The sequence below is a fragment of the Lontra canadensis genome, unplaced genomic scaffold (assembly GCF_010015895.1).
Source record: "Lontra canadensis isolate GAN:19392208 unplaced genomic scaffold, GSC_riverotter_1.0 scaffold67, whole genome shotgun sequence".
In the NCBI taxonomy this organism is placed as follows: domain Eukaryota; kingdom Metazoa; phylum Chordata; class Mammalia; order Carnivora; family Mustelidae; genus Lontra; species Lontra canadensis.
In genome coordinates this window covers 5,203,157-5,219,508 of record NW_022631061.1, presented here as the reverse complement: position 1 = coordinate 5,219,508, position 16,352 = coordinate 5,203,157, and the positions used below count along the sequence as shown (strand labels likewise).

General features: G+C 44.7%; 1 protein-coding gene across 6 annotated transcripts in view; it reads left to right on the top strand.

The window, feature by feature from the left end:
* The window catches only part of STARD13 (StAR related lipid transfer domain containing 13), a 233,929-nt gene that overhangs the window by 206,694 nt on the left and 10,883 nt on the right, over nucleotides 1-16,352 (top strand). For 4 of the 6 annotated variants that reach the window (XM_032880033.1, XM_032880032.1, XM_032880035.1 and 1 more), the window contains 4 exons: nucleotides 176-1,578; nucleotides 2,670-2,840; nucleotides 3,929-4,145; nucleotides 12,449-12,647. In XM_032880033.1, coding sequence (XP_032735924.1) covers nucleotides 176-1,578; nucleotides 2,670-2,840; nucleotides 3,929-4,145; nucleotides 12,449-12,647 — 1,990 coding nt within the window. The remainder of the gene's footprint in view (nucleotides 1-175; nucleotides 1,579-2,669; nucleotides 2,841-3,928; nucleotides 4,146-12,448; nucleotides 12,648-16,352) is intronic. The other 2 variants (XM_032880037.1, XM_032880034.1) reach the window with 1 other exon arrangement.

Sequence of the window (16,352 nt, the reverse complement as noted above, 5' to 3'; positions counted from 1 at the left end):
GGAGGAGGGTGTACGGGATGAGGGAATATGGTGGAAGGACGGAGGGATGGCAGGAAGACAGGCGTGGAAGGGAGGAAGGAAGGGAAAGCAGGGGGAGTATCTCGCCTCTGAGCTCACCGGTTTCCCACTGCATCTGAGCTGCCTGGAGATGAGCATTTTCTCTGATGTTTTTCAGGGTGATGACTCAGATGAGGAAGATCTCTGCATCAGCAACAAATGGACTTTCCAAAGAACCAGCCGCCGGTGGTCTCGTGTGGACGACCTGCACACGCTGTTCCCCGGAGGAGACCGAAATGGGTCATCGGGAGACATGAGGATGAGAAACACCACGAGCAGTGAAAGCGTCCTCACAGACCTGAGTGAGCCCGAGGTCTGCTCCATTCACAGCGAAAGCAGCGGAGGGAGTGACAGCCGCAGCCAGCCGGGCAGCAGCCACAGCGCTGGCCGGGAGCAGTTCGACTGCCCCGGCCAGTCCTGCCCCGACAGCCCCGTCATGCTGGATGCCACGTTCCTCGGCAGCGGCCTCCCACAGTCCCCCAGAGACGTTCTTAACTACCCCCTCCACCCAAAGAATGAGAAACCCACCAGGACCAGAGCCAAGTCATTTTTGAAACGCATGGAAACTCTCAGAGGGAAGGGAGCGCATGGAAGGCACAAGGGGCCGGGGCGGACCGGGGGCTTGGTGATCAGCGGGCCCGTGCTGCAGCAAGAGCCGGAGGCCTTCAAGGCCATGCAGTGCGTCCCCATACCAAACGGAGATCTCCAGAGCTCGCCCCCCACTGCCTGCACCAAAGGGCTCCTGAGTGCCAGCAAATGGGGCGGGGAGAGCAGCCAGTCAGAAAACAGCAGCAGTGGGGTGAGCACGCCCGGCCTGAAGGAACGGAAGTGCCAGGAGGCCAACAAGCGGGGGGGCATGTACTTGGAAGACCTGGACGTGCTGGCCGGGACAGCCCTGCAGGATACAGGCAATCAGAACCACATGCATGAGTTCCATTCCCAAGAGAACTTGGTGGTGCACATCCCCAAGGATCACAAACCGGGTACTTTCCCCAAGGCGCTCTCTATCGAAAGCCTCTCACCAACAGACAGTAGCAATGGGGTTAACTGGAGGACTGGCAGCATCTCCCTGGGCAGACAGCAGGGCCCCGGGGCCAGGGAGCCTAGGCTCATGGCGTCCTGCCACAGAGCGAGCAGAGTCAGTATCTACGACAACGTCCCGGGCTCCCATTTGTACGCCAGTACAGGAGATCTTCTGGACTTGGAGAAAGATGACCTCTTCCCTCACTTAGATGACATTTTGCACCATGTCAATGGGCTCCAAGAGGTAGTGGACGACTGGTCAAAAAATGTCTTGCCTGAACTGCAAACACATGATGCATTGGTTGGGGAACCCGGCTTATGCCCCTTCCCATCTCCTAATCAGATCACCTTAGATTTCGAAGGCAACTCTGTCTCCGAGGGTCGGACGACACCCAGTGACATGGAAAGAGATGGAACATCTCTTAATGAGTCGGAGGCCACTGGGGTCCGAGAGAGGAGGGACTCTGGTGTAGGGGCCTCTCTGACCAGGCCAAACAGGTTGGTGGCATGATTTTCTGAAATAATTTTTAATCGACTTAATAATAATTATGGTCTGTTTATCTAACACACATTTATAGCATGCTCACTAAGTGCCTGACGCTATTTGAACTGTTATCTGCCGTTAGGAAGTATTTGAACGGAAGTATATCTTTGCTACAGATGTTATGATGATTGAATCCATGTTAACTCACATTCATTTTTATGAGTCTTTGTCCTTTAATTCTATCTTAACTTTCACTCCAGAAAATGTTGTGTGCGTGTGTGCAGAGCACTCTGCTAGGCACCGTCAGGAAATCACTGGAAATAGAGGCCCGGAGCCTGTTTGCAGGTGCTTCCCGTGACCTTGTTGCCATATTAATTAAAACGTCCCTACCTCAGATTTTTAAACTTTTTTTTTTTTTAATCCTGTGAGAAACTTCTGAGACCTAAGGTGTGTACTTCACAAGTTTATTTTGGCCTTAAAATGCCAATTACCAAGTACATAAAGCTATTTTACAAAGACTGATTCAGAAACACCTGCGAGAAATGGCCCCAGAAGAGCGTCACTAGTGGAAACAGTCATACTGTACATGCTGCTGTGTTCTTGTGGAGGCCGAGATATCCCTGGGGGTTCGCTGACCTGTCATCTCTTCCTCAGTGCTCCTTCCTCTGTGCCTGCCACCTTCAGGTTCCATGTCAACAGCAGGAGAATTCGAATGCAGACGGGAAGGCAGTGCAAAAACGATCCAAATGTTCCAGAACATTCTACATCTCGCTCTCCATCTCGAGCTCTCCCTCTGTCTGTCTCTCTCTCAACACACACGCACACATACACTGTCTCAGCTGCTTTCAACACTTCGGGAACAAACTTAGGAATAAACACAGAAAATATATTAGGCTTATTAAAACCTTTCCCGGATGTATCAGACTTGAAAGCCATAGTGCCTGACGTTTCCTCTCTGCATTGGTGTCTTCTGTTCCATTTGCTTTGTGATTTCTCTTGGCTCGGAAGCTATGTGGATTAGCCACTTAAAAATCAGTAACATCCTGTGTTTTCCAATAACGCGTACACTTGGTGACTGGCTTCTCTGACGGTCTTTCTGGTAAAGGCGACTCCGATGGAATAGTTTCCAGCTCTCGCACCAGCCCCAGGCGTCCACAGCGCCGCACATCAGCAACCAGACGGCCGGCCAGCTGAACCTGCTCCAGCGCTTCTCGCTGCTCCGCCTCACGGCCATCATGGAGAAGTACTCCATGTCCAACAAACACGGCTGGACGTGGTGCGTAGTGCGTTCGCTCAGGAGGGGATCCTTTGTTGTAGAGCGAAGCACCCAGTTGCAAAGCTTCGGTAGTGAAATTCGGACCTCTAAAGAAGCCCCTCGTGGCCTTCGCTGCCGATGTCCCGAAAATAAGGCGACAGTTCCGCCTCCCGGTCCACCTTCTCTGCCACAGCAGCGCGGAGGGGATGCAGCCTGGCTGGGAGCCCGGCTTTATCTGTAGCTCCTGTCTAGCTTCCAGGGAAAGCAGTCAGGTTCCGAGAAGGAAAAAAAAAGACGAGGAAAGGGTGACGAATGGTGAACAGAGGCATTAAAAAGAACTGTCCATAAAAGAATTCTGGCAGTTTGCAAAGAAACAGCTATCGCTTGTACCTTCTGGCTCAGTGCAGGGCTCACCACTTAGAGCACTGATTCATTCAAAGGGCATTTAATTCTTCAAAGGCATTCCGGCTTGGACTTCAGTGGCAAATAAAAACAAAAATATGCAGTAAACCTTTGTCATAGGGAACTGACAAAAGCAGGTGTTGAAACCTAAATATGGACCTGTTTTAGATGAGCTGGTGGGTTTGAAAAAATATAAAATATGTCATTAATTGTCCTATGTTATATATGATGTATAGAGAGAAATCGACAGTGCCTTTAGAAAAACATTTTGGGAAGTTATAAATTGCATGTCGAATGAATATATCCTTATGTATTAAAATTTCCTTTAAAAAAGGGCAGCCGATTTTAGAAAAGTAAGGATACAGCCAAGAAGTGTTTCCTCTTCTCCTCCAACCCCAGTTAATTTCTTCTTCTTATAGTTTTTCCATTTGTTTTGTTTCATCTTATTGGGGACAAGTGCTTATCTCTTGAGAGGTGTGTCCTTCACAATTAAATTGGAAAGTTGTCCCCTTGACTTGAGAACAGAGCCATAAATCCATTCCGCTAACGTGAATCATGCTGTTTTATAGTCAGAGATCTAACATAGGCAAGGGGCCCACAGAGTACTTCCATGTCATGTGATTAATTAAGAGGGAGATGTTGAATTCCCCCTGTGCCTGTTGGTTGTTCCAACAAAAGCTTGGCTTTCCTCTTGCTTGCTTTCACAGCCTCTCCCCACAGGCTGCCCCAAGAGGTTTGCATGACCTGGTTTCTGTGAATTCTAGGTCAGTTCCAAAGTTCATGAAGAGGATGAAAGTTCCTGATTACAAAGACAAGACTGTCTTTGGTGTTCCTCTCATAGTTCACGTCCAGAGAACGGGACAGCCCCTGCCTCAGAGTATTCAGCAAGCACTCAGATATCTGCGTAGCAACTGCCTCGATCAGGTATGGTTGTAAATCCCATACACGGACCCGGATTTATGGAACGCCGGACAAAGTCACATCTCCCCAGCATCACCTAACGCATGCTCACTGAAAATAAAAGGCACTGTGATCTCGATAAGTCAGTATTTAATTTGCCCAGGCTACATCTGGTCGAGCTGTATAAGGGTGTTTCCTCACTGGCAGCTTGAATGACGTCCTGAGGAAAAATTCATGGGTTTTTTTTGGTTTGTTTGGTTGGGTTTTGTTTGTTTGTTTGTTTCTCTGAGGGGAAATTCATGTTTATACTTTGTGTGTTAGTAGTGTGTAACCCGTGCTGTCAAATTTGCATTCCCTAGAAAGTGGGAGTTATGATTTACACTGCATTTCCTTTTTCATAATTACTCCACTGCCATCACTGATCTCATAACATTCTTCCACCCATTTTATTGTTTTTTTGAGAAAAGAATTAGGTTTTTATATCTCCTTTTATTCCTTTTTTAAAAAGATTTATTTATTTATTTGAGAGAGAGTGAGAGCACAAGCTGGAGGGGCAGAGGCAGAAGGAGAGAGAATTTCAAGTGGACTCTGCATTGAGGGGGGATCCCAATGTGGGGGTCGATCTCACGACCCTGAGATTGCAATCTGAGCCAAAACCAAGGGTCTTTGTGAGATGGAGAGGAGAAGTGATTTGGGGGAAATTGGAGGGGGAGACAAACCATGAGAGACTGTGGACTCTAAGAAACAAACTGGGGGTTTTGGAGGGGAGGGGAGTAAGAGGAGGGGTGAGCCTGGTAGTGGGTATTAAGGAGAGCATGGATTGCATGGAGCACTGGGTGTGGTACATAAACAATGAATCTTGGAACACTGGAAAAATAAAATGAGGTGAGGGGAAAAAAAAAAAAAAAAAGAGGGTCTGACGCTTAACTGACTGTGCCACCCAGAAGCTCGCTTGATTTATTTTTCTTTCTTTCCTTCTTTCTCTCTTTCTTTCTTTCTTTCTTTCCTACCTCCCTCCCTTCCTTCCTTTCTTCTTTCCTTCCTTCCTTTGGCACCATGACCAGGAAAACTTAAACCTGAACCAAAGATAAATTTATTTACATCTTTTTAAAATGTGCAAGTGAACTGTGAAAGCAGTATCTGCTAAATCAACTCTGCCTTCATCTTGTACGTTAAAAATCTCAAGCCAAACAAAATACACAGAGATCATTTTCTGTCTCCATGACTGTTTGGGGACCAACGTAATGGTGGCCCATGACTGGACCCAGAGTGCCACCCGTTCTCTAATTTACTAGGCCCAACCTTTGCTCCTCCAAATTAACACCCATTCATTTCTTAGACATTCTGTCCCCAAATAACCCCATATTCCCACTTGATAAATTGCAGCCTTGGGTAGTGGGGGTATTTTCAGGCAACTGTTCTCCAATGGCTTTTGTGCATCAGATTCTTTAATACCATGTGAATAAGCCATGCCCACCTAAAATTACTTCCCGTTTTACATAAGTTTTACTTGGACTTGGGCTCAGTGAACAGGAATGAGCTGAGCTACATGAACTCACGGACCCTGGCTATTGATGCTTGTATCTACTCTGATACTGAGACCACACTTAAAATCAGGATGGTTACTTGATGAATCAGACACCACTTTTCAGTGGAGTGGAATAGGAGTAACTTCTTCATTTGATGCCATCTTTGTGTGGCATCAAATGTGTGCTCCCCTTTTGCCTTCCCACTCCAAATAGAGAATATACAGGTATACATTTTCTCCCATTTCTTTTGATGCCATAGTGGAGGGCAGGAGTCATTGCTGTTAATTACTATTGTGGTGGTAAGGACTGTTTTGTTTTGAGAAATGGCCTTTAGCTTGCCTGTTATTTCTCAGAAAGAAGGTCAACAGACCCCTTTTCTAAAACTGTAGTGCTTACCAGATGCCCCAACATTGACTTGTGAATAACATCCAAATAGAGCAATCCAATGAATGTAGTTACTTAAGTATTTTTTTTTTAATTTTAGAGCTTTTACCAACATTGCACATTAATCAAAGTAGATGATCTATGGATATCTTATGAGAAAACTTGCTTGAGAGGTGGTCTTAGGTGAATATGTGGAAATGCCCACTCTGATCTCTTCTGCTACCCTAACAGCATTGCAAACACACCTTATGCATAGGACTTTGTGGCCTCGATTGTATTTTGGTTGTTTTGTTAGCACAGCCCCAAGATTGTGTTTTTGTGGAAGATAGTCTTTTATTCAGACGTGTGTTTTTCCAAGCTTCTAAATTTTCCCAAGGGTATATAAGACTCATCCCTCCTCCTGGCTAATTCTCTTAGAGTCTTTGGCTCTGCCTTTTACCAAGATCAAAAAAAATATTTTGTCCTAAACATTACAATGTGTGACCAGTGAATGTTTCTCAGCAAAAGCTCTATTAAGAGAACAGTGTTTGTTCAGAAATACCTAAAGGAAATGCAGTGCATCTATGCCATTAGCTTCATAGTGATACTGTTTCTTGAGGACCCAGCATGTTTTAGGCATTATCCTCATGGTTTTACATTCACTGTCTCATTTAATGCCATATCCACCTTAGGTAGTGGTTTCTGCCGGGTAGCAATGGTGGAGCCAACACTTGCTTGAAAAGCTAATTCTAGAGTCCAGATTTTTAAAAACTATGCTCTACTCTACTGCCACCTGTGAGAATTGTTTGTCCCAGTGGACTTGGGGGGATACCATCCCACCACTGAGGCACACTTGGAGAAATGGCCCTAAAAACTCATTGATAAACGCACTGTCAAGATTTTGTCAATAATGTTGATTATTATATGAGGTGGTATTCATGCTGTGATCCTGGAAGAGTTTTTCTCTAGCCCTAAAGCCTGAAAACATTGTGGGTTTTTTTTAGACAACTAGTCTGTTTCTTATATTAAGAACATCTTGGACTCCTGGGTGGCTCAGTTGGTTAAGCATCTGCCTTCGGCTCAGGTCATGATCCCAGATTCCTGGGATCAAGCCCCACATCAGGCTCCCTGCTCAGTGAGGAGTCTGTGTCTCCCTCTCCCTCTGCCTGCTGCTCCCCCTGCTTGTGCTCTCCTCTCTGTCAAATAAATAAGCAAAATCTTAAAAACAAACAAACAAATAAAAAAGAACAATTGGTTATGTTTTCCCCTCCGTATTAAATGCTAGAAAGATTGGAGCCAAATGTGTGTTCTGCCTGTGGTAGATAAATGTAAAATTTTGGTATGAATTTTGTACATTATTACTAGTTTCATCTACTCTTTCTATCTTGATTTTCCTTTTGCTCAAATTTTCTTATCTATAATCTTAAATGGTATCTTATACATTTTGTAGATCATTTTAAGTCACCTTGAATTCTTTTCTGAACAAAGTTGGGTGGAAATAAATGAATTGTAGTACCTCTGTTCTACCCACCACACAGTGTTTAGTGTTGACTGGAAACCACTCAAGACCCCTGCAGATTCCGAATAATGGGTAGCACCAGTAAGACCACTGTTACCGGGTCCAGTCTCCTGTCTGAAGTAAAAGTCCTGCAAATCGAGAGGGCAGTGGGCACCAGAATTTCCTCAGTCCTGGCTCATTGGCTTATTCTCAGTCTCCACATCAAGCCTCTCACTGTTTTTTTCAATCTGGAAGAATGCCTTACTGAAAAACATGTGCTGGCAAAGCTCTGTAGGCAAAAGACTCATTTCAAGGACATAAATACTGATTCCAGCTTTAACCAAAATGAATAAGGCAAACCTGTCTTATATCGGTCTGAAGGAAGAACATGTAAGATGTCCAAGGGATTTTCGCCAGAGCCCGTTACTCCCTTATGAAGCACTCCACACCTGCAGGGCTTCCCACCTGGGAAGTCATAGAGTGTGGGAAGCACACAGATATCCCATTCTAGTCTCCGTGAAGAAGGAAGGGGTTAATAAGAAGGGAACATGGGAAAACAGGACAAGTGCAATGGAGAAGTAAAACCAGGCTTGAAAGGAAGACGGTTCTAGAGCTTTAAGAGTGACCAAGAGCAAATAAAAGTGAATGAATCCGTAAGGAAAGAGGGGACAAGAGCAAGAGGGAGGGAACATACACCACAGAAGACTGTTCTTTCTTTGCCAGTAGCACCTCCTTGGAACTAAAAAGATTCAGGTCTGCATGAGATCTTGAGACCTCAGCCCCTGGGTCATAGAAAACCAGAACATCACAGAACACCTTTCCTCCACACCATGCTGACTGGCCCCCGTGCTGCCTCCCTATACACGGTACCTTGAACCACCATCCCAGACTCTCTTCTGGCTTCATCCCGGCTCTCAGGAAGGAGGCTTCCTGCAATGAGCTGGCCCCTTTTCCCTCATGCTAAGCATTCACCTCCACCATGAGCATTCATCACTGACAGTTGAAAGCAGCCCCACGGGGCCCTGAAACATGGCCAACGGTTGGCCTCCTACACTCCCAAGTGCAGAACAGTTTATATATGATGAAACACAGTGTGTCCATTCTCCCCCGCGCTGCTGGCCCCAGCTGAAATAAGGAAGTTTAGCCTTTGGTTATAAACCATTTGTATTCCGACGTAGCCATGTGTGAGAGGATCCTTGCTCTGCTGGCTGAGCTTTTATTTCTGCCCTAAATCCGCGGCGCAGAGAGGCACAGGTCATGCTTCTCCTGACAGATACGAAGTCACTGCGGGGAGAGGCCAAGAGTGCAGGGCTCAGAATCAGAACCCACCGCATGTGGTGCCTAGGAACCTTTCTCTTTCCGAATAAAACTAACCTTTCTTCATCAGCCAAGCACATTTCTGAAGAAAAGGAAATGGAAGTCCCGATAAGCATCATCAAGTACTGAAAGGATTAGCATAAAAGGGATGCCAAGTAGAAGATTTAATATTATTTAGGTGAAATTTGAATTCTAATGCAGGGCTCATGTGCCCGACCTCTCCTTCTAATAGAACAGTAAGTTTCAAATGCTCAGTGATGCTGGGAAGACACTTGCTACTCAGTACAAGTGTCCCCTACCCACTGGCTGTTCCTCACGGTCCCCTTGCCTCCCTCAGACAAGATAAGTGATGCTCTGGGACCTTTTCAGATTATACCCTGAGTCCTTGATTTTTCAGAGCCGGGCTTTTGCGTGGAAGACAAAAGAGAGGAAAGGAAAAACAAGACCAAGGGAATACTCCCCGCTCACCATTTTACCTGTAAAATGAGTGATCACAGGCAAGCTGCTTGTAAAATGAACACCGCATTTCTGACCACCATACTTCCCTCTTCAGAGAGGGTGTCCGAGCTGCTCTTTCAAGGTACAGGAGCCCAGGACCTGCTAGGGAGCTGGCAAGGCCTCGTGCGAAATGAAAATGTGAGATCTTTGTTCATAAATCATTAAGAATTTCAAAATGGTGACAGCTGAGAATTAAACCAAGCATGGGGCCCTGTGTGACTACCAGCAGGGACTGACACAGAGGCAAAGGAAGACATTTCACACCCACTGGGTCTTCCTCGTAATGAAGCTGAGGGGTCTGAAGCGGCCGCTCGCCCGTGGTGATGACAAGGCTGTCCTCAGAAGCAACAGTTTTAAAATGCTTTCTTCTGCTCTCTATTTTTCACCTGGAAAAAATTTTTTCACCAGAAGTGCTATAGTTTCATCACCACTTTGAAAACTCTTCTAAGAGGAAATGATTATTAGCCATCACTCAGGCCACCACCCGTGGTTGTTCAGTGAAGGCGTAGGTCAACTTCTCCCTGTTCTCGGGATCTTTGCACCATTGGAAGAATCTTCTACTTCCTGTGTCTGTGGAGTTTTCCACTACAAGGAACAGAAAGCTGTCCCAAGATGGCCTCAACAGGAGGAAATTCATGGGCTCACGTGACAAGAAGTCAGGAAGTAGGGTGGTTCCGGCATTCTTTTTCTCATCAGCCCAGAGCCAGTTTTGAAGACCAGAGTTTCGTTCCTTCTTTCCCTTCTGCCATCCTTAGCTACTATATCTGGAATCTGGTCTGAGTTCAGACCACCTTTAATTTATTAGGCTTGGGAAAGAAATTTCCTTCCATGCTTCCAACAAAAATCCACAGATCCCACAGATATTTCCGACGTCCCTGGAAGATAAGGGTGGGACGGGAAGGTTATCGTCAGGATCTGAGGCAGAACAAATAAATACCCGACAGCCTTCTGGCCATCCTGTGAGATCTGAGTTAGAACAGGCAGCCCAGAGTGCACAGCTGGAGAGCTCCAGACGTGTCAACAATAATTAAAATAACAATATTTGCTGAAACTAGAAAGAAACTTGGAGACAGAACAATGCAAAGAAAACACTGCTGGGATATGTTCGCGCACGCACACCAGCGTGCCCCCAAAATGAAGCCAGCAAGACACAGCGGATGGTGCCCTACCATTTACACACAAACACTTGTCTGCTCTATTCTTCTGATAGATTCCAATCAGTATCTCTCTGCTGCTCAGAAAATAACAGGAATTCTCAAAGGGAACCACACCGCCTCACAGGAGGATAAATGTTTGTGAGTCACACTTAGGAATTTACCTTCCGGGCACTGGGATTCTGAGAACTCCGTGTAGCCCATCCCCGTGACACTGTCCTGGGCCTCCTTCCAGAACTAGAGCAGTCGAGAATGTAAACACATGGAGGCTGGATCTCACTGTAGCGATCATTCATCTGACGTGTTGAACTTCTCCTCAGACAGTCCGTGCTTTCTTCTCATGCGCTATGCTGAAGTTTGGAGGAGGTGCCCGGGGATGACACGTGTTCCTTAGATTCTTGAAGACTCCTCTGAGTACGGCAAAGTTCGGCATTTTCTAGACATTCCAAACTTTCAGAATAAAAAAGAAAGCAATTAATATTTTAAGTGGCAATATGCCTGGACATCCCGATCTGTGGAATTAGCGTGATAAGCCTTGGGATGCCGAGAAGTATCAACTAAGAATGCTGGGTGTGTTGCCACAAAGAGTAGCAGTATATCCTTTCCCCTGCAACCCGTTCCGCTGACATATACAAAACCCTGAGTATTCTCTCATTGCCTGGAGTTCTTCTCTTGCTGTCACTGTACTTTAAAGGAATTAGAACTGCCCATTCTAAACTGAGCTCTCCTCAGACACCTGAACTTGGGTCAAGGCTGGCCTGGCTCTCGGACACCCCCTGGCGCCTTTCCCCAGGCGTGGGGAGGAGGAGGTGTGGCTGACAGGTATGCGGCTGCTTACCTGTCTGACCACTTGGAATGTTCCTACCTTGCTTTTTGGAAATGGGCCAACCTGGGAGCCCTTGAGGAATGAGAAAAGAAGAGATTGAGGGTTGAATGAAGGACCAAGTTGGAAAACTCGATGCCCTACAGGCATTTAAAAAGAGCAAACATGCAAATTCACTGGAAGCCAGGGGGCCCAGAGACAATCAGCCCTTTCTTGGGTAGAGGCAAGTCCAGAGGGCAGAGCCTCTAGAGGGGCCTTGAGTGTAAGCTTCGGACTGACCCTTGCAGGAATCCCTGATCTCCTAGGGCTCCTTTCCACCTCACTCATTCCTACCAGGGGTGTTATCTCCTGGGTGTGTGAGAGGAGCCTTGCTCCAACCGCTCTATCTGCTTGTCAATCAGGAGAGGCATCTAAGCCTTAGGGATGAAAAAGGCATAAGACATTGTCTTGAAGTCTGAATCTCACTAGAGCCACGGCTTATGCGCATAGTAACTAACCAGGTGGAGTAATGAGTGCCAAGCATCAGATTAGAGACAAACATAGGGAGTATTACAAGGATGCCAAAGAAGGACAAGAAACACGACTTTTAAATCAACATTATTATGTTTCAGGAGCACATTTCCTAAACCTCTCCCACATAGGTGCACTGGATATGGTTGCTTATCTGGAAGCCACTGAACCTTCCATTGACCAAACTTTCTCAAAAGCCCCACTAAGGGCAGGGAAACACTAGGGGCAGGGAATTTGTCTGGTCTGCTCACTAATGCCGCCTAGCAACTGTCAGTATGCCTGCGATGGAGTAGTATTTAATCACCCCTTGTTGGATAAATGAATGACATGATGGCGTCTAGTTAAGAAGACTACAGGTTACAAAGCACTGCCATATGTATTTCCTCATTTCGCCTCCACAATTGCCCTGTGAGGTGGCTGTCATTTTTATCTTCGTTTTATAGGAGAGGGAGTCAGCGTTCAACTACTGTCCGAAGTAACTAACCTAGTAATTTGCATTTTACTAGTTTGGGTGCAATTGCTTCTCATCCAGTCCTGATTCCTAGCCTTCTCATCACTCCCAGGGTGCTTGCCTTAGGAAGAGGATGGCTGGGGTGAAGGTGGCCTCACTAACACGTCCCTGTGACTTGTTTCAGGTGGGTCTCTTTCGAAAATCGGGTGTGAAATCTCGAATCCATGCATTACGTCAGATGAATGAGAACTTCCCCGAGAATGTCAGCTACGAGGACCAGTCTGCGTATGACGTGGCGGATATGGTAAAACAGTTCTTCCGGGACCTCCCAGAGCCTCTTTTCACCAACAAGCTCAGCGAGACCTTCCTCCACATCTATCAGTGTAAGTGGAAGGAATGCAGATCAGTGTTCTGGTGGGCACCCATCCACTTAAAAAGCATTCTATAGACTGAGGTCTACTTACACAAGTAATACATGAGTCCATAAAGAAATGCATAAAAGTTATCATTCTCTGCTTCTTTCCAAAAGTAAACTTTGTTCACAGTTTGATATGGAAATCTCCCGACCATTTGTTATGCATTTGAAAATACCTTTTTGACATCAAAGTTTTCCTTCTCAGTAGTGTTTTGCATAAGATCTAAAACCTACTCTCGGTGTACTTTTAATAACTTTAAAATGAGAAGAGGACACAATAGAATTTATTTTGTATGTAAATGTTTTTTAAAACTTTAATTTTTTAAAAAGTAAGCATTGCCTTGAGATACATGAAATTCAAAGCCAAATGTGTTAAGATGACCAGAAATAAAAAGCAAATGTATTTTTAATACAATGTATTTTAATTGGCAAAAAGTAGGCAAACCAAATCAAGCTTATGCTTAATTCAACTCATTTATATTTTCACTTGGAATTTTTTAAGTGATGTTAAATTGAAAATTCTCAGCAAAGCCTCTATAGTTAAAATAACCATTGAATAAAACAATTTCTAATTAAAAAGCATATCTTTCTAAAGGTAGCTACAAAGGGGGAATTAGAAATGAACATGTGACTCTTTTCTAGATGCAATAATGTCATGATTATAAATTATTTCAGTGGTCCAAGTCCTGACTCTTTAGAAAAAAAGAAAAAATAATAATCTGGCCTGTAGACTTTGAGCTTTCAGGAAAATATGCCTGAAATGGAGATCAACAACATGGAAATGATCCAATTTGAAAAAGATCCTTGCTATAGAGAATGTGCTATGTTTAAGGCCTACAATATTGCAAATCCAAAAAGGATTATAATAAATACCACTTACAAAAACAGGATAAAGTGATGACCCACTAAATAAATATTATTCTGTCAAAGTGAATAGGTTAAGTTAAATTAATGATACATGTCATGTGTGTCCAAACACAGAAAGTTCAGGACTTTGTTGCTATAAGAGGTCAAACTGCATTTTCAGTTAAGCCTCCCTCTTGGTTTAGAACTATCATATAAGATTTTTTACATTTAATCAGTTCTCAAGTTAGGGTCGGCACTAGTCTGAGGTTAAAACCAGATTGCTTCTAAGAGATAAATCCCTTTGACCCTTTCTGAGACTCACCAACAAGAAACCAGATCATACCAGCATGTATTTTAGCTGAGCAAGCATTTACTGAGTTCCACTTCTACACAGGGCAGTGCTGAGTGCTACAGATGATATGAATGGGTAGTAAGACGTACTCCCTGCTCTTAAGGATCTTACCACTGAGGGAGATGAGACATGTAGGTTTATAACTGCCATGGAACAAGACTGGAGAAATTCCATAATAAGGTTAATAAAGAAAATCCAAGGAAGTTGAGATGAGGACTAGGACTTGGTGGGGAATTTGAAGGTGAAGAAATGGAAGGAACACATGTTGAGTGACTCACATAGCATGAGCATGGTCCAGGAAGTTCCAGGGTATTCTCCTGGCTTGCGTGAATGGTAACTGTCTGATGCAGTGCCAGTGACACTGAAAAATTAGACCGGGCCATCTCAAGGAGGGGCATTGAATGTCAGGGCAGAGAGTTTATACTTGATTCATTAAGCACTGAGGAACCCTTGAGTGTTATTGAGGGGGTTACCAGTTACAGGGCTCTCAGCTGTAAAGACAGAAGCAGAAAGCCAACAGATAGTTTAAACAATAAGGAAATTTTGTAATCACACATGACAAGAAATCTGGAATTAAATAACTCCAGAGTCGGTTAATTTCACAGCTTGGTGATGCCAAGGCTGAAGTCAGCCTCTCTCAGTTATGCCCTCAAGGTCACAATACAATTGCCATAACTTACAATGATCTTGTCTTCCCAAAATCACACTCAAAAGCAAGAAGAGAGAAGAAGGGCTTCTCCTGGGGCAAATGTCTCTTTTTATCAAGGAGATAAATTTACAGAAGCTCCTAGCATTTATCTTGGTCCCATAGGCCAGAAATGGTCTACCTGTTCTCTCTTAAATCAATCACTGGAAAGAGAACTGGGATTACCACTTTGGGTTTAGGCCAACATGGTTATGCCATGAGTCTGAGGGAAGGGAAGAGCCCATCTCCTCTGGGCATATTCCAGAGTGCTCCTGAACAAAAAAAGTGTATTTTCTTATAGAGGAGGAAGAAGGGAGTAGATATTGGGTAGGCAGCCAAGTTTGTGTTTGCCACAAGGGTAAATGTCCATCAAGACTGCTCTTGTGACTCGTGAATCTGAAATTGGTGAACAAGAGATAGTGGATTGTCCAAGAACTGAGGGTTTGAGAGTGAGCTAACACATTAACTGGGGTGCCAGATTACGTTCAGTGACTTCTAGCAGTGAGACTGGAAATTCAGTGTTTCACGGATAGACTCTGGAGTCAAAGAGAGCAACTGTTCTTCCTCCCCTTCTCCAGAGCAGTTCTAATTTTAGCTGTGGTACTTCTTGGAATTTCATCAAATGATTAGAATTTGAATGGATAATGAAAATAGTTGAAACCCACTGGTCTCCAGGAGGGAGAAGGAGAGAGAGATCAGAGACTACTCTGTAGTCTTAAAGTTTGGTGACTGGGAGAATATTGAAAAGAAAAGGGGAAGGAGAGCTGGTGTGAGGGCAGGGAGAAGAGAGGTGGTCTGAATCAACTGGATGTTGCCATTATCAACACACAGATATGCAGATCTAGAATAGTCTCCCGAGAGCTGAGAAAGAGGCAGGAACTATAGGAGTGTCAAGTGTGACAAAGGTCCACGAGGCTAAGACCCAAAATGAATGGTGAATGTAGGGATTAATAGTTGACCTTCACAATCATTTTTAGTAGAAAATAATAGAAGATACTTTCTGACGGATAAAGGAATAAGTGAGTAGAGAGAAAGTTGAGACAACATGTAGCCATGACAAGATGACTCTTAAAGAAGGTTGGCCATCTAAAGTTGAATAAGGTACACGCTAGACATCTTAGCTAAAGCAGCCTATTTAAAAGCAGTTCAATGGCTCAACTGAATTTCTAACACTTTAGTGACAAGCTTGAAATCGTTAATAGTATCTCCTATTTCACCACAAGTAAGCAAGAAAGAACAAGGTTCTGCTATAATTTGAACAAAGTGGTTCTTTTCTACTAAACCCAAGTGGATCTTGTGCCACACACTGGATGTGGTGGGGGTAGAGATGGATTCTAAAACATTGAATGTAATCATCGGGGTGCCTGGGTGGCTCAGTGGGTTAAAGCCTCTGCCTTTGGCTCAGGTCATGATCCCAGAGTCCTGGGATCAAGCCCTGCATTGGGCTTTCTGCTCAGCAGGGAGGCTGTTCCCCACTCTCTCTTTGCCTGCCTCTCTGTCTGCTTGTGATCTCTGTCAAATAAATAAATGAAATCTTTAAAAACAAAAAACAAAAAAACATTGAATGTAGTTAGGCTTTTCCAGAAATATGGATTTGCTGGCTGACCGGGGCCAGGAGTGGGCCTGGCCCTGGAATGTATGATGGCGGGGAGGAGCAGGGCCCAGACAGGTCATAGCACAGCCTCTCTGGAGCAGCAGACTCCGGATGTCTTTATCATGTACCCCTACCATTAGTAAATATCTGAGCATGTATACTTATTTCTTTCTCGTAACAGAAATATACCGTGATA